Genomic DNA, 23,100 nt, shown 5'->3' with positions numbered 1-23,100 from the left:
CTGTTCCAGGTGAAATGCCCAGCAAAATGAAAAGCTGAGTGGCTGAGAATGAGGGCAGGATGCAGAAGCAGGGTGGGATGTGGAGGCTAGGGTAGGTTGCAAGATGAGGGTGGGATGAGCAGGTCTGGACAGACATGCAGCTCATGTGAAAGGGCTCTTTCACCTAACACCAGTTGTATCCTTTCTCTCAGCACAGACACACAACCTTGTCTCTTCACGATGGATCTCTAGGCCCTTTAGTGTTTGAGAGCCATCAGGTACCAGGACTAAATTAAAAAGCATCTCTGCAGGAAAGCAACAGTGTGCTCCAGAAATTTCCTGATTAGCTTGGAAACATGCAATCACCCACAAAATCTATTTGCTGTTGCAGACAGCTGAAGGACACACAGAAATTCAGCATCTCTACTATTGCAACTACCAAGACCTGAAAAACTGGTTTGTGACCTGTCCTACAGGTGTAACGGGAGGATATGATCTCCCATCTGTGGTTTCACTTGTTCTCGGTGCTCGTCACTTGATCAGGCAGATTTGTCCCTATTTCTGGTTCATTCTTCCTTTGTTCCAATCTGTTTCACAGGCAGTGTTTGGGAAAAGCACCTGCCTCTCCAGCATTGTTTTGCATCAGCAGATCTCCAAGAACTTTACAAAATGAAAATAAATTGAAGGAATGAGGCAGATTTGGGCAGTTGGCAGGGGCAGGTGATTAGGGAAGCACTGTTGATCAATAGATCACCCTTGAGAGGAGCAGATGGAAGAGCTGTCACATGAAAACAGTGTGGCAGGTTCTGGAGTGATAGCCAAGTTCCCTGAATCCTCTGTGGCTGCCACTACTGCTGAAAACCACTGAGCAAACCTGTTCTTATGGTGGTCCTCCTACAAAGAATAAGCTACTGCTAAAACAAAACAAATGCTGCTTCAAGCAGGTGTGATTTCTATGGGGAGCCTAAACATTTCAGCCCTACTGTGCCAATGCTTTGGGGGTTTCCTCCTCCAATTTTTAAAGAAACTTAAAAGCTACATTGAAAGAAAGCTGCAAAATCAAGCACTCGTTTTAATGTAAGAATCACAGTTATGCTCTTTAATTATTTGTCCCTACATGATACAGTCTTTAACTACATTCCACCAGCTATACTTTTAATAAAAATGCTGATGTTTACTTTTCCTGGTAATTTACCATGAATGTATAATGAATGACATGTTTGATGATTTAATATTACCAAAGTAACAATGTGATAAAATATTTTGCATTACTTGTTTGCTCCTTATACTGTAGTTACTGTACAAATGTTTTAGTGAACAGCACAGAAAACCCGAAGCTTGAAAGTATCTTCTGAGGAAAAAAAAAAAAAAAAAAAAAAAAGACTTCTAAACAATGAGAAAAATTATCTGAAAAAAAAGGCAAAGAATATGGACTAATTACTTTGCTTTCTTGTCCCACACATTCAGCTAGAGAAGAGGAGCCTTGCAAAACTCATATGATAGTAGCAGCTTGTCTTGCAAACCAAAATTGTTAGTTCATGCTGTTTGATGGCATTTCCCCAATGTACACAGGGCCCTGATCCTTACGAGCTCATGCACAGTGCGTCTGTTCATGTTACACACATTAACCACCACACAACTGTCCAAAAATGAGTAAATCATAACTCCTCCAATACAGTATTTTATGTCCTCCCCTCTCTTGTTTCTAGAGGTATTCATCTCTACTCCAAATTTTAATTTTTTAGGGAATTATTAATTTCATAATTTCTGGTCTATTCCTGGTGAAAGATGTGAAGAGCTGCGGACATTTAGTGTTCTCTTACATTATTACAAATATAAATTGCTTTGAATTTAAATAATTATGTAATATCTTGTACCAGGAGAATTACTTTTTTTGTCTCCAAAGACATTTGTTAGAAATATTTATAATTGTAATTGTTTGCCTCTTACTACTAGACTTTTTTTTTTTTTGCTTTTTGCTAATATCAAGTAACTAACTAAATAGTCTCATTGTCTTTAGCAAGACAGCTTAAGGAGAAAATTCCTTTGATACCAGAAGGGCGAAACCAGGCCCTTCGTTCTTTAAACAACGATTCAAAGTCACGCTGCCCTTGTTGTTGGCCTTCAGTACTAAAGATTTTTCTCATGCCTGGCTTCACTTTGACTTCATGGTTAAGGTTTCAGCTAGTGATGCTATCAGACAATAGCAGAACGCAATTCAAAACAGCTACTGGAAAAATCCCTACACTCTTCCAAAGCTACTAGGTTAAGGTAAAAGAAGAGCTGGGACACCACCTACTGTGAAGCAAACACATGCATTGAAGCTCTATGGCACATATCTGTACTTTGATTTTCTCATTATTCTTTAGGGTTTTGTTGTTTCAAATGCAAGTTGCAAATGGTTTGGTAACAAGGCTTGAAAACAGATAGAGCTTCTGCATATTTTAAAAATTGGCTATGGTATTTTATTTTATTTCATTCTATTCTATTCTATTCTATTCTATTCTATTCTATTCTATTTTTCAACCACAGCATTTCTCTGGAATTGCATTGCCCCATGAAGCTCACCAGAAATGACAAGCATATGCTGTCATGGTCAATACATCATATCTAGTAATTTTCTTAGGGAACTCAGGTATTTTTAATATATACTTCTTCTACTATGCTATATTGAGGTAAACTGTGGTATTAACAACTATGGAGAGAGAAGAGAGTAACAGGTAATAGGAGGGATATATATCATGTGCATCTTTGTGAGGCACTAAATTGAACCCTATCAGTGCAGATTAATATCTTTTACAGCTGAGATCTGAAGTCTAAAAGTCACCTTTGTTTAATTTGTAAAATATTATTTTCTAAATACTTTCTAATCTGTGTTAATTTTACTTTGAAACTCAGATGTAAGACAATATTCCAGTTACTCTGATCATGTGTTTTGAAGGTTAAAGACGACATGCCTCTCCCTAATTGTATCTCACCAAGAGCACGATAGAAGTACTGAATTGGACATCTGCAGCTGTCCTCTTTACCACAGAGGCCACTTTAAAAAGCTGTCTGCTGTGCTTTCAAAGAAACCCATTGCTGTGTTCCAGCACTGAAGACAATAGTGGAGGGCAAAGATGTAACCTCTCTGGTCCAAATGTGATATATTCACATTACATCTCCTGCAGATGAAAAACCTTCTTACAATGAAGAAGAAAATGAATTTTGGAACAGTGTATTTTTTGACTTATTGTTGCAGTCAGAAATGAAGTGGCAGAACTGCCCAATCTTAGTATTATTCATTATGCAGATTCATTATGGTTATATCTATCAGCCAACCCACATCAGATCCTCTTGTGCTAGACATTATAAAACCAAGAGCTGTTCTGAAAGTTGGACTATGCAGAAAATCATTTTGTACTACTGAAATGTGTTGCTTGGAGGGGTGCCTAGCTTCATCACTTTTTTAGTGCAAACAATTTTAGAGTAAGAATAATGGTGTAATATTAATTTCACTCAAAACCTCAGATTACATAGGCCATGCTACACAGAAACAGAACATCAGCCAGAATGTGTTGTTTGTTTGTGACTGGGAAAAGCCAGATAAAAGGTAGAGACAAGTGATCAGAGCTGCAAGGGAATGGTGGAGTGTGTTGACTGAGAGGGAAACACGAGGAATCAGTCCTTCTGATAGAAAATAGACTGGAAGAGTGCTAGGAGTACTGAACAAATATTGGAAAAGGTATGTTCTTCCTTAAGGAAGCAGAACTTTGTCACTACTGCTCCCAACTCTACCCTTGACTTGGTTTTCTGGTGGACATAATACGTGAGACCATGAATATTGGCTCAAAAGGTACACGAGGCACATTTTTTGTGTTTGGTTTTGCCCTTAATGTTGCAGTGTGTTTGTCCTTCATTATAAAATAAAATTAAATGTGCTTTTTTTCCTTCCAGCCTCCTAGCCGTCATCTCCACTGCAAATCAGATGACATGTTAGGGTAGGTACCTCTTCTTTCCAAATGCCTTGTTTAATCTCCTCCTTCCCTTCTGTTCAGTTTCTCTTACAGTGCAATAAACCCTGGGCTTTATCCACCAGTCTGTGTGTGTATATATTAGATCCTCAACCTTATTTGTATCCATGATGACCTCTGGGGGAGAATATATCACCACTTTTTCATCTCACTACAGCAGTGAAAGTGAGTAAAACACAGTTGTTTTGTCTTTGAGCAACGGATTTGATGAGGTGGTTATCTTGGTAATTAAAAAACCCCAACCCCCTCCACCCCAAGAACTCTGAATGGCTTCTCCATTAATCACTACAAGAGCACCATTGACTTACCATGTTTGTAAGAGACATGCCCCTAACAAAGTAGACACAATTTTTTTCTATCTCAAAGAACATTTTATTTGGTGGCCTAATAGCTTTCACTCACAGATATTACATTAATAAACTGTGAGTGAAAAATATGGGCCTGCACATCTTAAATATATGGCTGAATTTTATATGTTTTCATATATATATGAATTTTATATGTTACCAATCCACTTTAAGTGTGAACCAGTAATGTCCAGGGCCGTTAACCTAGCCTTCTAACTGATCCATCTGGGTGTTAAAGGCTGGTGAGAGTACACCTCTGATGGGGTTACCAGATGTCAGCCGAGCAGCAGTGCCCACGCCTGCCCTTAGTCCATGGCAGTCGTGAGATATGACACTTACATAACCCTCTTCCCCTGTAAAAGTGGCTTAGGAAAAGTTTTCTCACATTTGAAACTGTTTATGAAGAACATGGCTGATTACCCTGGGTCAGAGGTAGATCATAAAGCCAATGCAAATCACTATGTGTCTGCTGTGACCAGTGTCTTACTTCACCCACATTTTGTGAAGCTGGGCTTTTGGAGGAGGGATTTGTGCACCATGGATATGAGTGATTCCAAAGTTTTTGCCCTGTTCCACTGCTGAGATTTGGCTTACTCCTGAAGTAATTATCCCAGTAAAAATGCTAGATGTCATTGGTCCTTCAGCATCCCTTACACCTTGTCCAACTTGAGCTGTGAGTTGTTGGGGGCAGGTTTACCCTTGATGAGACATTTGTAACAGAATGGCACAGCAAGGCTCCTGGCTGTGATGGAAATGCAAGCCTTGTAAGAAATAATAATGCCTGAACCTCTGTGCTAAGATCTGCAGACACCAGAGAAGTACCAAATCAGATCAGTAGGTCAGATCTTAATTGAGAAACAGAAATACAGCAAAAAAATAAAATCTAAGCCCAGGCTCTGTTTTAAGATGCACAGGAGGGATGCTTGCACACTGATATTCATCTCTCAAAACTAAAAGCTGAGAAAGCAGGACCTACATGCCATGTACAGGAGAAAAATCCAAGTTAGCCAAATCTATGTTTGTTAATCATAATATTGGTGAGTCTTTGATGGTCACAAGACGGTGTATGGCATACAAGCAGGAATTAGCCTCTGTTACTGCCATATCTATGGCGTGGGACTCCTACCATGGCAATTGTCATCAAAGGGCGAGAGGTGTTCTTCCCAGGAGGAAGCCCACATGGGGTACCCACCAGTGAGCTTTTACTGCCAGCATTCATAATCAGCACCATCAACTGCAGACTCCCTGTGTGCTGCCATTAGTCACTAAGGATTGAGAGCACGTATAAAAGGAGAATACAATTAAATAGGTGCAAGTGGGATAAAATGCAACAGGACTTTACCAAAGGTAAGTTTTGTGAAGCAAACCCAGAACTCTCTGTGAGCAGAGGAATGGTCCTAAATAAGGAGAAGTCAGGAGATTCAGCATGGCTAGACCTCAGTCAGCATTTGGTACATGACTTCATGGACAGATGTTACAGGGGTTGGTGAGATGCTGCAGCATGGAGAAGAAGTTGGTTAAGCAGAGATGCCGTAGAGGAAATGCTGCCTCACTGAAGAAGCTCCAGAAGGATCAGGCATCACACCTATATCTCAAGTGTAACAGGTCCATCCATGCCTCAAATGATGGACTCTACCAGTGACATTTCTTGATGGTGTGGCTGGGAGGAACAGCCAGGAGAAAGATTAGAATAGCCTGAGAAAGGGTTTGCCTGGACTTGAGGACTGGAATAAAGACAGAAGTTCAAGCACCAAGCATATGTATTTTTAAAATAAACAATAAACATATAGTTTTGAGGTGCATAATTGTGACTTACAGGTTAGGACTGAGTGGTTCATACTTGTGGGTCACCAAATGAGCCTAACATAGTGAGAAGACTGGAGGAAGTGGCCTTAAGGTGAGACAGGGGAGATTTAGATTAGGTAATAGAAAACGATTTTTCACAATTAGGGTGGGTCAGGCACTGGAATAGCTGCCCAGGGAGGCCGTGGAGCCACCATCCCTGGAGGTGCTCCAGCAGCGATGGCTGTGCCGCTGGGTGTGCGGTTCCGGGTTACAGTGGCAGTACCAGGCGGACGATCCCAAACCGCGGTAATTCCATGACACCTTGGTGAGACAGTGAGAGCCCAATGTGGCGGTTTTCACCTCTGAGTTATCAATACTATTTCTTCTGCTCACTTCTTGGGTATATAAAGGACTTGGTGTTCCCTACAATCCAAAACTGACATAGGGACGACTCAAGGGAAGCTTTTGGTCTCCACCAACTCCTCTCTCAGGACCCCCAGCTCGGGATGTCACTCAGCTGCTTCGCAAGTCCTTTTTCCCTTCCACCCCTGCCGCCTCTCCGAACACGCCTGCGGGCGGGCAGGCGAGGTAGGACAGGACAGGACAGGACAGGACAGGACAGGACAGGGCAGGACAGGACGGGCCGTGCCGGGCCGTGCCGCCGGGGCCCTCACGGACGCGCAGCCCAGACCCAGCCGCGCGCCACGGGCCGTCCCGCGCGCTGCCCCCGCCGGCCGCCCCTCGCGCTCCCCGGCGTCCCATTGGCCGAGGCGTCCCGTTCCCCGAGCTGATTGGCGGAGCGGGGCGGGATCCCCTCCGGCGGGGGGGCGGCGCTCGGGCGGGGGCGGCCGCTCGGTCACCTGCGGCCGGGGCGGCCCCGCTCCGCTCCGCCGGCCCCGCCGGGGCGGCCGCGGCGTCACCGGGAGCGGCCGGGAAAAGCCGGAGAAACAAAGAACATGGCGAGGGGAGGAGGAGCTTACGCCGCCCCAACCGCTGAGAAACGCGCTCCGGGGGCGTACAATGCCCGCCGCGGGGCGGGTTCGCTTCTCTCCGCCCCCTTTCCCCGCCCTTGTGGCCGGGCTGGCGGGGGGCTGGGGCGGAACGGGACGGGACGGGCCGGGCTGAACGGGACTGGATTGGACTGGAGGTGGCCGTCGGGAGTGGGTCCGCTGTCTGCCGCAAGTTTCGCGCAGAGTGGGAAAGTTGTGCGGGATCCGTCCAGGTAAGGAGCGGGCGGGGGTCCTGGGACACCTGCGGGCCGGGCCGCGCTCCCGCTCCGCCCGCAGCGCCCGGGGTTCCGGCCGGGGCCGCAGGTGCGGCAGGACGGGCGGCCGTGCCCGGCGGGCCCCGCGGAGCCGGTGGGGGCCAGGCAGTCACCGCGTCTGGAACTTTTTAGGAACTTGTAAGGCTGTCCGCCCTGGTTGTCTCCCTGTCTGGGGAGAGCCGTCGCTTGCGCTACCCCGCGGCACCTGGCCCCAAGCCTGGCGGGACTGTCAGGGCCGGAGCGGGAACCTCCGAGAAAACTCTTGCGGAGTTACAGTCCTACCTGTGGAGAGGTGCCGAGGCCGCTGCCCTTGTGAAAAGAAAACTCTCCAACCCATTTTCTTCTGGCGTCTGCACGGAGTGCGGCTCTCTGCTGGTTTTTCTCAACTCTCAAATTATTCTTTAGTTCTGGTCTTGAATAAATATTGCTCATGTCAGAATGATTATGGTACTGTTGAGAGGCCTTGGTCGGGATTTTGATTCTTTTAGTTTGTACTGACATGGAGACTTTGTTGTTTTTCTTTTTTAAAAAACTTTTAAACTAACTAATGATTTGAGCATCCGGTTTGAGGGGTAACTTAAATAAATCGTACTAAGCGTTCAGCTTCTTGGCGTTTGTTTTAAGATGTCTTGAGCTAGTTAGCGAAGTTTGAATTTCAGAAATGTATAGAGATGAAGAGATACATCACTGGGCTGCCTAAAGTCATGATTAATGTGTTCATAATGAATTCAGTTACGGTCCCGTCCCCTCCATCCTCCCCCAGATTCACATCGAGGCAGCTCAGTTGCATATCAAAAGCCTCTTCTCATTTTCATTTAGTAAGTTATTAGACTTTCAAACTGTTCTTGCTCCTTTTTTTCTGACTTTGCTCACACCCTCAACAATTGAAATGAAATTTTGGGACAAGTGTCTCTGTGTACTTGCTTAGATACAAGTAATAAAGACAGCTTAGTGAAAGAAAAGCCAGGAGCATAAATAGCCATTATTTTCTATCAAAGGTTAATTAGTTATCATCTTTATATCTGCACGTGAGTATAAGATGGGTAAAATTTTAAGGTGAAAGTGCACAACAGCTCTGCAAGGTACTGTTACACATTGCCCCAGCTTAAGAAGAATATCTCTTTAAAATGTGTTGACATTTAATTGACCTTTGGAAGTTCATTCTGTTAATCATACTCAAAGCACTAAAGCTATGGTTGACTGATCTGGTGCTCGTACATTCAGCCGTGCTCAGCATATAAATTCTGCAGCATAATTGCTACTTATTGAGCAAGAGTTTCTTTTCTTCTCTGAAAATGAGAAAGTTTTGCTTTGCCTCTGGCTGGGTGCTACGGGTAGAGTTGTGAATCCAAATGCTTTCCTGCCATCAGTTGTTGTGGCGGGTGTGGCCTCCAGCCAGGCAAGAAATTCCTTTGCTGAAACTGTGGTTTTTTCCTTCCTGAGGCCGCACTTAGGGCAAGGTAACCTTGAAGGTTACTTCTGTATCTACTTTGAGTCAAAACACAATAGGTCACTTTGCTTTTTGTGTTTTAAGCTTTTCTATATGCCAGCTGTTTGAATGGAGAAGGCTGAGTTTAAAAAGTTTGATTGCAGAAGATAACTCCCCTCTCCCCCTCAAAAACTTGGCTCTTAAAGTCAGACCTAATATACCTGTATTAATATGCTGTTGTCCATAGCTTTGTTGTAACTCAAACTCATACAGATACTGGGAATGGAAGCATTACTTATGAGCTCACTGTCAAAAGATCTGGATAAATACTAATTTTTACTGGGTTCACTTTCTGGATAGATTTCCCAATGAGGCTAATAGTTGGTAATAATTTTTGTGTGTTGAGACCTCTTATGTCATATAATGAATTTGTAAGTCTGTCTGTTGCCTCGTGAGAAATGAGGGAAATACTAAATGTTAAATGCAGTGTCAGTGATTTCTAATACATCATTAGCTCTTTGCTGTTACCATTGAAAACTAATTGATAGCTTTTAGTCATAAATCTACTTTCAAAGTTAGAGACCTGGCATTGCTGTTGTAGTTTTCTAAGCTATTTTGTCAATGCTGCTTTTGTACTAGAATCCCCTTCCCCGAACTGTGAAGACAGATGTGATGTTCAAGGTGCATTTGCAGCCACATAACTGCCCTGGGATTGTGTTGTTAGGAGCTGTTAAAGCCCTCAGAGGGAGGGGTTGTCATCTGTGCAAGTATTTTTGTCAGGGCTCTGTCCACCAGTGCACAAGTGCTTTGAATACTAAAAAGTGATCCTGCGGTTGAATTTTGTTTATTTTAGTAGAAGAGATACAAGTACCACATGTGATTCATTTCACTGATACTTTAGAAAGCTGAGTGAAGATAAATGTGCCAAGAGCATGTCTGTACTTTCTGTACAGTTGACAAAAGGAGGAGGAAAAGTATCCAGGGTAGCTTAAGGGCTGGAGTGTGCAGATGCCTGACCTGCAGCTGCCCTGATGCCCATAGCCCAGAGTTGACACCCACTTTGTCTGTGGGACTTGCAGGAAAAGGCCATGCCAGGTGTCCTCTGTCACCTCAGAGGACAACAATCAGAGCCTCAGGGACGTGTAGAGAGAGATCTGCTCTTCAGCTTAGCTTTTATAGAGGCTTAAGTCTCAAGGGTCTAGCTGGGTGAAGGTGTCAATCCATTTGTTATTTGCAGTTGCAAACGCTGTCCTGGAATGAGATGCCTGAGCAGGGTCCCCTTTGCTAAAGGGTCATCTTACTGGTTTGGGGGCGTGATTTGAATGTGGTGGCTCTCCTGGGTGGTAGAAGCTCCTGGACTGAGCTTCTCCTGTTGAAAGCAGTGGTCAAAGCATGGATGGCATCACCACATGGGCACAGGCATTCAAGTGGGGGAGTGAAAACCAAGTTTAGAGTTGTGCCCAAGACAGGCCTAGAGGGGGATTTAAACCTGAACTCTTCTTGTCCTAGTGTTTGCATTGTACGAAAAGGATTCTGGTGCAGCTGGTGTATTCCCAAACTTCTTATTTTATTGTTGGGATAAAGGACAGATCTGGAAGTTTCACATTCTTGCACTTCAGCAGTTGAGGAGCAACGGGGTGACCAGGGGATTTGAGAACCACGTGGTGGTTTGGACGTGCAGTATTAGTTCAGTCAGTGTTATGAAGGCTTCAGTGTTGGTACAAGTACCCACTGGCAGGAAGCTGTGTGCTCAAAGGGTAGTAGCAGCCAAGAACGGATGTTTAAAGTTTTAATAATATCTAAAACTTTATCAGGCACCCAAACCATTGAGGGTGAAGAGGGAGAGAGTTATGAAGGTGATGGTTGCTGTTCTTTCTATCTGCATTCCTAGATTACTCTGAGGAGGATAATGTGATATCATTCTCTGAAGATTATGGCATTGCGTGAAAGTAGTGTAGCACTGGGCCATAAATTAACAGGAACAGGAAAAACTCATTCTTAGCTCCAGTTTATTAACTCAGCCATTTGCATATGTAATCCTTTGTACCAAAAACTTGTACTGTATAAATATATCTTATACAATAGCAGCCTACCCCACCAAATTGATTTTTGTGCAGGAAAGTTTCCCCTTCTCTTTTATATTCAGGTGTGTAGAAAATAAGTTTTACATTATTCTGTAAGACTGCTTCTGTCTATGACACTTCATGTTGAATAAAACACGTGATAATGTGTTCTTGATCAGTGTTAGATCCGCAGATGCTTTTCCTCTGTAACCATTTGAAATTTTAGAAGTATGTGTTAGAGTGCATACATAGACAGGTTCAATTGCATTTTAACATACTCACTGGTGAAGGTGAGCCCAAGCCACCCTAATGTGACATACCGACATAATCTCAAGGGGATTAGTTGTTAAGACATTTGAAAAATAAAGTCAGGTCTTGATTCAGTGTTTTTCCTTAGTGACACATGTTCTAAATTAAAGCTTTTGCAGCAAGTTGATTATAAACTTTCTCTGAGTCTAAGCAACTGAGAGCTGTTCTTGGAGCTGTCAAGAGATGTAATCATAGCTCTAATTTTTAGCTGACTACTAAATCTATATTTATCCACCAGGGATTTTCCTCACTATTGGGTATCTGAAAAGTGGAGATTTTTTAAATAGAAAAAGGTTTCATATATGTCCTGTTTCTTTTTCTGTTCCTTTTCTGTAATCTCTGGGCTGGTATTTCTGCTATCAGGAGTAAAATGCAGCTATACGACCTGTTTGCATCTGTGGAAAGCTGTGTGGGGGCAGCATTTAGGGTAACTCTCTGTGACTTTGGGGTGAAGGTGAGGAAGAAGGATAATTCTAAGTTCCCAATACCTGATGTTAATCAGTAGGGGTTTCTTCTCACTTTGTGCCCTCCTCCCACTAGTCATTTCTCACATGCAGCTCTATTTCAGCTGTTCCAGAAAGGGTCACTGCCTTCTCCTCTTGCAGAACTTTGTAGTGTGTGCATTCTTTGGCATGTCAGCGTTGATTGCTGTGTAGTAGTCTTTTGAGCACTTTGTAGCTTCCCCAGTGTCTTAGCTTGGGCATTTATGCTGGTAAGCCCTCTCTTCTCTTGCTTCCCTGGTCAGTCTAATGCATTCTCCTTGCTTCTGTAGGACTGCATTGTACCTCTCTTAACTTGGGCATGGTTTTTTTGGTTTTTTGTCATGTGCTTATTAGTCTCTTGTAACTTCTGCTTCTGAAAAGTTGGGAGGAAAGACCTTTTCACGGTGATGAGGATACAGGTTAACATTAACAAGATTCAGGTTCATGGCCCTGTCAGTATGATGTCAGCATTTTATCTGATAGGTCAGAATGTTTAATTTCAAACTGTGGGAACATGTGAGTGTTTAACTACTGATGTTCAGCCTCATTCTGTTCCCTCATTTCATAAGCCTGGTCACACCCAAGAAAAGGGGAGGCTGTTGGAAATAAATGAAGAATGGGATTGAATAGGTGTATTCCCCAATTGGTATGTGTGCAAAGTATAGCGCATTTGCTGCATATGAACTCTAGTTTTGTTCTTTAAATGTTGCTGTTATGTTTTTCGTGGTGTTCTTAATAAAGTTGCTTTCTGCACACTTTTAGTGGATGTTTTGCTTCATGTAATACCCGGTAGTTCTCTTTCATCTAGAACTAATTTCTGGTAATGTTCAAGTACCTTTGGGACAAGAGTAATCAATGCATTGCACAACCTCATGGGTAAGGATGAAGCCTTGCTGACTCTTCTGCAACACCTGGGGCTTGTGCAGTTCACTGTGGAGCACATTAAGTGGCAATAGTGTTGTGGTCAGAGTCTGTATTTGTTTTGATCCACTGGAGATGAAGGACAAACATTATGATTGTGCTAATTATTTAGAGAGTCTTTATGTTCCAGTTTTGTGTTTGAGTTCTAAATGAGGGAAGGAGTGATGGGAAGTAAAAAATGGCCTTCCCTACGTTTGCATGGTGTCTGGGATGGGTGCAGTGTCCTACCTATAGGCAAGCAGAAATGATTCCTGCATTAACAAACTGACCCTGAAATTGGAAATATGTGGGTAAACTTGTGAGATGGAGTCACTGGGCTGGATTGGAGTTAAAGCCCCTGCTTTTCTCAAGAGTAGAGCAGAGTATAAAATAGTTCCCCAGGGATGTGACTTCAGCACAATTACATGTCCCAAATAAAGGAAATAAGAAATGTGAGTTAAGAGACAGTTTGCAAAATACAGGATTAAAGTGTTCTAGAAGTTCTTGGACAATGTTGGGGCAGAATTTTGTGTTTGAACATGGTTCTCATCAGTCCAACATATGTCTGCTCCTGTATGCAGGGATCTCAGGTATGTGCCATAACTGCAATGTGTCCCCTGTGCCAGAGGCTTATCACTGCAGCTGTATTTTGCCTTTGAAATGAACAGTACAGCTGAATGAGTTGTAAATGCTGTAGGTATTTTGTTCACACTGTTAAAGCTAAGTAAATGTTCTTTACTAAGCTTGGAATCTGTTAGCTTCTACTCCCTTGGACAATGTTTCTCCCCTAAAACTATGGGAAGTTACTACTATTGGAGACAGTTTTCTGGTCTAATATATGCTCTTTATTCTTTTGCTGACCCAGTACATGCTCTTTGTATTTATCTGACATGGGAAGCCACAAACTTAATGGTTCTGCACTGGGAGGTGACACAGCCATGCATAGTTAGGCACAGTTTCAGGCTGGATGCTGCACCACTTGTGGAACAGCAACTGGCACGACACTTGGCTCTGCCGACAAGGAGAGAGAAATGCTTTGGACCAACTGGGTGTTGCCCACTTCTGCCAGCTGATACCAAAGAACAGTTGAAGGTGTTGCATCTTCCTTTGTGGCCAGTACTTAAGGTTTGCAGGCTTCACAGTGATTCCCTGATGACATTGAAATGGAGAAGAGTAAACAACACTGTACTGTTCACTGATGCTACAGCAGAGCATAAATAGTGCTCATACTCCTCTTTAGCCTTCACTTGTTGCCGCAGCTGGTTGGTGGAGATGTGTTTATCAAAGGCATCTTTGTTTCATGTGGCACATCAAGAATGGGTTCAAGTACAGGTGTCAGGAGTGCAAATTGATAAATAATATTTTACGTATATGCATTTCAGTTAATACATCCTGCACTTCTTTTGCTTTTGTGTGCTCATAACTTAGATTTCAGAACTGTCATGTGTGTATTCTCCCTCTGCTTTAAGTTGGTTTACTTTGGTTCTCCTTATTTTGTTTTTTCCTATGCTCTTCTCAATCTCTGTTTCTTTGGGTTTTGCTTAATATTGTGGTTTTGTCTTGTGTATCTGTTTGCTCATCTGTCTTTGGGGAGTTCTCTATGTCCTTCTTCCTCTAGAATGATTGCGTGAATAAATTCTTCTCCATCTTAAAAGCTCTGGGGATTGTGCTATTCTGAAATCATGTTAAATCTGAGATTGAGTATGTGGTTGGTTTTGATTGTGTAATCTGTAATTTCTTAATATAATAAATGAGAAGTCGTTATGCCTACCTCTGGTGGGAAATTTAAATTCTTCAGTGTTGTTTCTGAATACTTACGCTGCCTTAGCAGTTAACCTTTATCTACATGAATGGAGAGACAGCTGCATTCAGCAAGCAGTAATGTGTCACTTTAAACACATTCTAAGTTTTAAATGATAGCACCAGAAAAGGACACAGTTGTAATAATGGTTGTTAGAAGCTATCTGACTTCTTGCAGACAGTCCTAATAATGAGAGCTATGCGATCTGAACTTCTGGAATTACAATAACTTCTGTTCATGTATGTGATACAGATTCCTGGAAATCTGAGGAGCAGACTTGGGCGGACGAAGAATGTAATTCTCCCCGGAGGTGTGGGTATCTCTTATGAAGGGGACTGAAGTAGGATCAGCTGATATCCAAGAAGTAAGTTCTTGGGCTTTTTTCACCAGATGTATTGCTGATGAAGTGCACTGTAGTATTTATTCACTTGGGTGGATTAGAAGCTGATTAAAGTCTTTAAAGATTAGACACTGGGGAGAGAATTTTGGGAAGAGGCTCAAGAAAACTAGGCACTGCATGTTGTTCATGGTTTTACCAAGAGCTTTGACATCTCGTTCCCAAATATTTGGCTGTTTTGTGTCTCGTTTGGTGCGTAATTTCAACTGCTTGTCTGCAACTGCCTTCTCAGTGCAGGGGGAGCCTGCTGCTTTAGGCATTTTGGAGCTTAAATGCAGTTGGGAGAATTGGATTCATCTGCAACAGTTGGAGATACTCATGCTGTATCATAACAGCTGTGAACTTGAGTTCATATAAGTAATGTGTGCTTAATCTTCCTGTGCTGTCAGTGACAGGAAGAGGAGGAATAATATTTTCCCATATTTAATGATGATCTTAAAGTTTTTGACAAGCAAATTTGAAAATGTAAACTATAAAGCAACTTAGGAAATAATTGCCATGAGTTAAGCTTTTGCAAACTCTATGTAGCTTTCAATTTGCATTTTCTTCTGTTGATATTCCAGTGTTAATATGATTAAAAACTAATTTACCTGTCTGAGTTACCCTATCACCTTGTCTATATGGAAGGTAACAGAAAAGGTAGAGGCTCTGTTTTTGAATTCTAGCAGCACTTGGCAAGTTTCGGTTTAGTTGCTTTGTTTGTTTGTTTGTTTCTGTAGTTATTTCTTTGTCACCAATAATCCATTTGTCTGACTTAGAAGTTTCTGGGGATTGAGAGAAAAGCAGTGGAAAGCTTTTTATTCACAGAAACAGGGCTTAAGTGCTACGGTTTGCCCCTTTCTCCTTCTGGGACATGAGCTATAAATTCATGAAGACATTGAAATGTTCAAATGTTGTTCCTTTTGTCTTACCTGTATTTGACCTGTTCAGATATGTTTCACCTTATCAAGATCAGCATGTATCAAGTCCTGTTGATTGCTATTTGAGTCTTGGGCACTTTCTTACTCAACACCTCTGTAAGAATACTTTACAAATTAAATATCAGAGTAGTAAAAACAAGTCATTGCCTTTTCCTGCATAACAATTATACTGTGTGCCTCACAGTTTTAGGTTGACCTTCTTTTGACTTTGATACACATATAATCTGTTTGTGTTTTTAAAATGGAAAGGTAGCCATATATGGAGTGGAACTGCATATGGTTGCTGATATAATTTACTTAATCTAATTAATTCCATTTTATAGCCTTCCTATATTTTCCCCCTTTAAGGTGTGGCTATTAGGCCAGTATATTTACAAATGAAATGATAATTTTAGTGTGATGAGTAGGTGTAATTAGGCTGAAATACTTCCATTCTGCAATCAGTATTTTGCATTTAAGTGTTTTTTTGTTTTGGGTTTTTTCTGTGTTTTATTTTGTTTTGTTTTGGTTTTTGTAACTATCTATGCGTATTGTTTTACAAGGCGATTTCAGTGTATTTCTTAGCTGGCTTGTGATAAATAAGATGAGACTTGCCAAGAGAGGAACTCTTTTCCTTTTTTTCCAAAGTATTGTTATAGTAAATATATTTTCTTACGTCCTGTTCTTCAGTAGATCTCACACAGGAAAGGCCATTACCTCCTCATTTTGCCAACTTTGTGTAAAGTTGGGGACCTTACTGAGTTTCATAGCTTGTTATGATTGCTCTCCTAAGGAGAGGATGAGTGGATCCTGGTGTGGTATATAGATGCCAAGTGCCAGGAATTCCTGGAATGTAGAGTTGTGCAGCAATGATAAAGTTTGCTTTGTTTCCTTAGTGACTTGACCCATTGAGAAAATGTGATTCCCTAGGAAGCTTTAGTAGCTCGAAGTTTATATTGAATAAAGGGAACAGCCCTGGCATAATTCTGCTTGTTTTCACCTGCTGCCTGAAAGAGTAATTTTCTTAACCTTAGTATAGAAAATATAACCCTGAGATTTGAAAGTGATTTATAGAGATCCTTCACACTTACCAGTTTGAGTAAATACGCCACAGGCTTCTGCGTTCCAGCTACAGTCTTTTCATAACCTGCTCGGTTTACAGTGTGGTAATTTCATTTGGGGGTAAGGAAGTTTCAAGGAAAAGCACCTTCTAATTAGAGTGATATAATCGCTCTGCTTGCCTGCTGTGGTTTCATATGACTTCAGAAAAATAGTTGAGTGATTAATCTTTAATTTTCCCCATCATTAACTTAATAAGGAAATGGGAGATAGAACAAAAAACAAACAGCAGAGCTGTACAACTGAGACGCTGTTATGCCAAATCTTTTGGGTTTTTCATTTGGTGAGAAATGCCATTCTGCCAACTCCATGTGAAGTGCAGCAGCAACTGGTTAGGTCAGATAATTTGTAGAAATCTTTAACTTTATTGAAGCCTTTGCAGAGCTTGCTGTACAACTTCCTTCTTCCCCACAGTCCCCTGTGGGCTGGGTGGTGGGGTTTTTTGCATGGTTTTATTTAGAAGCAAATATTATATAAACTAACTTCTAATATTGTATAATTTCCTTGCACCCACTTTTCTGAGGGAAGGAAACCATCCCAGACACTTTAGTGAAATACCCTTAGGAAGTGTTTGGTTCTATTTTTGTGCCAGTTGCTATCTTTAGTTGCTGTGCTGATAAGTGAACTTTGTTGTAGAGTAGTGTCATTTTTATATGAATGTGACAGGATTGGTCAAGTCTCCTGGAGAACAAAACCAAATACAGCAGTGGAAGCAAGGTGCTCTTTTTGTACATTTTTATTTAATTCTTACTTGGGTATAAAACAGGCAACATAAGACTAGAAGTGTAATGCTTGAATAGAAAATATGCCTGGCTGTTTGCAAATGTTCCTCTGGAAGTTATACTTTATTTTGTTAGTAAATACTATAAACACAGTCCGGTGTACATCTGCGGGCAGCAACACAGCAACAGAAGTTTAGTAGATCTTAACTAACCTGCTTGGAGGCTTCTGCATGTTAATAATATAAAATAAACAGCCAAGGAATGTGTATTGCTGTTGACAGTGAGCGACTGTAAACATCCTCGACTGGAAGCTGTGAAGCAGCAGATGGGGCTTTCAGTCGGATGTTTGCAGCTGCCAACTGCCACAGACGTCAAGAAATGTTTGACACCTAAAATATAGCTGTCTGTTTCAAACTTTTATTTCATTTATCACAGGCATACGAATTAGGCCAAGTTTCTCTATATACTGCTTAATCTTTCTTGTGATGTCTGTGTCTTAATATCTATAAATCATCCAATCTCTGTTAGGAAGAATCAAAAATGGAATCAGGTTTTATTTTTAACTGCAAACTCAGTTCTAAGTTTTCAGAGTTGCTTGTTTGTACAGGTTGCTTGGCTTTGATTTTACACTCTGCTAGAAAGTTTTCACGAGATTATTTCACATCTTCGTCATCTCTCCAATGGTTAATTTAGAATTTGAAGTGCTAAGCCTTGTAGGAAATAATCACTTAAAGGACTTCTGGAAACTAGAAATTCACCAGTAAGCAAAACTGGGGGGGGGGGCGGGGAAGGGGAAGTATTAAAAATTTAATTTTCCTGGAAGAGGCCCAACCCTGAAAAATGATGGGGAGGTTAGCCATGTGTCTGGCTTTATTCCTGATGTATCATAGCATCTCAGCTGTTTGAGGTTCAGTGATCCTCCCCTTTACCCTCCCTTGTAAGAAAAAAAAAAAAAAAAAAAAAAAAAAAAAAAAATTCAGTGACCCCCCCCTTTCCCCCCCTTTGAAAAAAAAAAAAAAAAAAAAAAAACAAAAAAAAACAAAAAAGAAGGAAGTGCTAAAAGTTGATTCATACTTTTCTAGAAGTCAGTTGAGGCAATTTCAAGATTCCAGTCCTGTGAATTAATTATATGTGTGGGTGAACCCTGTTGCTAAAATAACGACCATAAGAGATAGAGAACAATTTATGTGATTGGTACACTACTTAAGGGTGATTGCTATGATACCAGAAAAAGAGCAGTGAGGTTGTAGCACATAACTGATTAAAGTTGATAATAAAAGCACTAGTGAATTCCTTCTTGAGAGAACATATAGAAGATATGTATCTGCTTGGTACATGTGTTAAGTATCTATGCTTTTGGTAAAGTCAGTTGTGTTGTTAATTGTTTTTTTCTTGTTGTCAGTATCCCTTTTTCTCAAATATGGTTGTGTACATGTTTGTATAAAAGTATGAGAGGACATAATCTAAACATTACTCTGTCCCTTTACGTTTCACATAAGATACAGATACCCAATGACTCTGCAGACTTTGTGACTTCTTTTGTGTAGGAGTTACTGTCCTGGTCAGAGTTCTTAAAAAGCATTTTTGTCATGTAGGTAGGTAAAACAGTATCTGCAATATCAAAACCCCCGTATTTTATATTTGAGAAACTTCACTGATCTATGTTTTGCAAATAGCATTCAGTGAAGATTTGTATACTTGTCAGGTTCAAATTATATTGTATTTCAGTAATGCTTGAAGGTCCTCTTAGGATTAGCATTGTACATCATCTTGCACACTTCTTGTTCATAATAAGGTATGAGATCTCCCAAAAAGGATTTGCAGTCTGATTCAAGACCAGTGGCATCAAAGTGGAATTTAGATGATGTGGGCAGACTGAGAAGAGGAGGGCAGAGGAATGGGCATTTTTAGTGGCTTTGAGTTGCTTGCTAATTAAAATATAGGAAGACAGAAGACGTATCTTCTTAGCCAATTATTTATTTATTTGGCTGTAAATATATTGAAAGATGATAGTTTACTTGGATAGTATATGGATTTGAAATTAAGACAGACACTGATGAAGCTGTGATTTTAGGTTGATGATTTTTTTCTCTGCAGATGGAGCAGGTGAAATGGGCAGAGATTTCCAAAAGCCTTTTCTTGCAGATCTAAGTGACACGGAAGAGCTTGTAGTGAACTCAGAAAAAGAAAAAAAAGAAAACTGAATTTATTTGACATAAAATAATGGCAAATTTAATTCAGGGCCAAGGTAGTTGCTCAGGGTATGGCTTACATGGGTTGTAGAAGTAGCTGAATTTTTGGAATTCATGGTGGAAGAAAAATGGGAATTACAGGCAGCAGGTTACATTTGTAAATGATAGAAGTGGGTGTTACTGCTGACAAAGTAGAACAGTAATGAACAGAGTTGTGGTTTAACAAATAACAAGTGCTTAGAGGAGTCTTTCTGGGCTTAAAGCTGGCTTTATTGAAAACCACGAGAACTTTCTAAGTCAACTTGTAATGAAATTTATGAGACTTGGATGCACTTGAGAAATGCCATCTAGGCAGAGGATTCTTGACATAATCGCTTCAGCTGGAAAGCTTCACAATAGTTTTGAAGAGGATTGAGCAATAGGAAAAGACTTGCATAGGCAGAGTATTTAATATCAAAAGCATTAAGTACCTCCTGTGAAGATTTACATATTGATAGTATTTGTGCTTTGGCAGGAAATTCTTTCAATACCCATTCTATTACTCTTCTTCCTGAATTACGTACTGTCTCAAAGTTCAGCATGTTTCCTCTTGGAAAATGTAGTAATATGTTGGGACTGTTTTCTTCAGCCTCTCTAATCACACTACATGGACATGAGTTTTCTTCATAAAAAGCAGCTTCAGACATGTAACCTGCTCTTCTGCCAGCTGCCTCTTAAAAACTGCTAGGGCTAAACTTCAGAAGAATTTATGGTTTGACCCTGTCTGGATGCCAGGCACCCATGAAAGCCACTGTATCACTGCCTTCCACCACTGGCTAGGGAAAGTTGAATGAGTTGGAATAAGGATAGACAGAGGTCACTTGCCAAATATTGTCACGGGCAAAACAGAGTTGACTTGGGGCTATTAATTGAATTTATTACCATTCAAAATTAGAGCAGAATAATGAGAAGTAAAACAAAGCTTAAAGGCACCTTTTCCCCAGTCCTCCATCCTTCCCAGGGTCTACCTGCTCCCCCACAGAGGCAAAGGGAGATGGAGCATGGTGGCTATGATCAGTTCATCACAGGTTGTTCCTGATGGTGCTCGGGGAGAGACATTCCCCTGCTCAAGCATGGGATCCCTGCCATGGGAGACAGTTCTCCAGGATCTTCTCCAATGTGAATCCTTCCCATGGATTTAAGTTCTTCATGAACTGCTCCAGCATGGGTCACTCTTCCACAGGATGCAGTCCTTCAGGCACAGCCTGATGCATTGTGGATTCCCCACAGAGTCACGAGTCCTACCAGGAAAACAGCTCCAGCATGGGCTTCTCTCTCCATGGGTCTGTGGTCCTTACCAGGAGCCTACTCCAGCACAGACTTCCAGCAGGGTCACACATCTTTTGGGCTTCCACCCGCTCGGGTGTTGGTCTCCTTGGGCTGTAGGTGAATCTCTGCATCCCCACAGAGTGCAGGGCAATCTCTGCTCTAGTGCCTAGAGCACCTTCTCCTTCTTCTCCACTGAACTCCAAACTTGTGGTGTTTGCATAGTGTTCCTCTCACATATTCTCACTCCTCTCTTCTTTGAGCCAAATTATTTTTCCACAATAACTTCTTTTCCTTCTTAAATATGGTATCATGGGGGACTACTACCTTTTCAGACTGGCTTGGTCTTGGGCCAACAGTGGGTCTGGCTGCCATTGGCTTTGCCAGACATGGGGAAAGCCTCTGGCAGCTTCTCACGGAAGCCACCCTTTTAGTCTCCACTGCTGCCAAAACCCGGCCATGCAAACTCAGTACAAGAGTGTTAGAGCAGTGGCCCTTATTTTCTGTCTGAAATAGCAGCTGGCTGCTAGCTTTGTCTTACCTTAAATATTGGTGTATGTTGTCTTTCCTGGTACTTGTTGAGGTCACCGTCTCCCTGAGGAGAGGGTGTTGTTTTCAGGCCCTGGCTTTCAGATTTGGGTAGGTCAAGTCAAGCCCTCTTCACAAATCTACAGAATTAACAAGGTATTCTTAAAAAAGCTTCTTCACTCCCCAGCACTGTTTGAAAGAAAAGAACAGGTCTTGTCTGAGGGGTCTTGGTTTTGACTCTGCACAAGTTGTGTCTGCCAGCCAGGAAGGAGGGAAGTAAAAGAGGAAAGTCAACCAGCGCTATTTACATCTGCGTGTTGTTTATGGAAATGATCTTTAAAATGACAGGGCAGCTGTTGGAAATGGCCCAATCCATCTGCCTACATATGCACTTGTTACGAAGAAAATACAGGTGATAATGTGAATGGAAAGCTTTCAGTACTGAGCTGCTGTTCCTACTCAAGCTGCACTCAAAACTGTATATTGTTCAGATATGTGCTTTAACTCTTTGCTTGAAAAGTGAGTGTTTAATCGCCCTGTTTCTTGAGAAGTTCTCTTTGTTTAATGCCTATTTCACATACAATTAACAATGTGCTTGTGTTGTTTAGAAACAGAATAAAAGATTAACTTATTCTGTATCACTGAAAAAATCTGATTTAGAAAGGATGAGTTCTTTTGAGTTGAAGTGAATTGAGTTGAATTTGACATATAACTTTTTTTCCTTTAAGCAGTAATTTATAGATTAAGATGCATGAACACAATTTTTTTTCTATTGTCATATACAGGCTATTTTGGTTTTTTCCTAAAGTTTCAAATAGTTATTATGAAACAAATAAATGAACAAAGGATATGGGAAGGAAGCCACGTGCCATGCAGTGACATAGTGTTTTTCCAGATGATAGCTTGAGGCATCTTTTTAGCTGTGGATGTCAGCATAGCTGCTTTTATTTAACAATACATCTCTTAATTTAATATGGATAGCCAGCATTTTCCTCCAATTCAGGCTTCCTGTTATTGGCACTTGGATTTTTCTTGTGAATAAATTGGAAATACTTTCTGTAACTTTGTCTTGTGTTGCTGAAGTATTTTTTCTTCCCCCCTTCCTTCTACATCCTTTGATTAAATACATACCTCCTTTCATAGTGCAGGGCATTGAAATTTAACTCAAGAACTTCTGCCTGTAGCAAGGCAAGACTAGCAGTGGAAGAGAGGGATATTGTTCAGAGCAGTTTTTTTGCAATCTTCTTTGGGCATCCAGGTGTATTTCAGTCAGTGGTATGTCTTTGAGCATCGACCTGGAGGAACTCTGAGCCATTCTGTCTTCTTCATTGCACTCCTTTTGTAACTCTTCTTGTGTAAGGACAGAGGACTTGCTTTTAGCTCTCCAGGATGCTGTGCAGAGGTCTCTTGTCTCTGCTTTCACCATATCACTCATCTCTTTGCCTTTCCTTGACTGACCTTTATTCATTAGATGCAACTTAAACTGCTTGCTTTTGTCTTCATCATAGCCTGCACATGAAATAACTCCCACATCCAGTTGTTCTGTCATGCTGTTATTCTCCATTA

At 41.4% G+C, this 23,100-nt stretch overlaps 1 protein-coding gene across 2 annotated transcripts in view; it reads left to right on the top strand.

The window, feature by feature from the left end:
- Positions 1–6,958: 6,958 nt before the first annotated feature.
- Positions 6,959–23,100, top strand: part of OGFRL1 (opioid growth factor receptor like 1) — an 86,684-nt gene continuing 70,542 nt past the window's right edge. For both annotated transcript variants that reach the window (XM_041477328.1, XM_041477327.1), the window contains exons 1-2: positions 6,959–7,346; positions 14,625–14,736. In XM_041477328.1, coding sequence (XP_041333262.1) covers positions 14,698–14,736 — 39 coding nt within the window. In that variant the 5' untranslated portion in view covers positions 6,959–7,346; positions 14,625–14,697. The remainder of the gene's footprint in view (positions 7,347–14,624; positions 14,737–23,100) is intronic.

Source organism: Pyrgilauda ruficollis, unplaced genomic scaffold, assembly GCF_017590135.1.
Source record: "Pyrgilauda ruficollis isolate IOZ18807 unplaced genomic scaffold, ASM1759013v1 scaffold40, whole genome shotgun sequence".
In the NCBI taxonomy this organism is placed as follows: Eukaryota; Metazoa; Chordata; class Aves; order Passeriformes; family Passeridae; genus Pyrgilauda; species Pyrgilauda ruficollis.
This window is presented reverse-complemented; position numbering and strand designations above follow the sequence as displayed.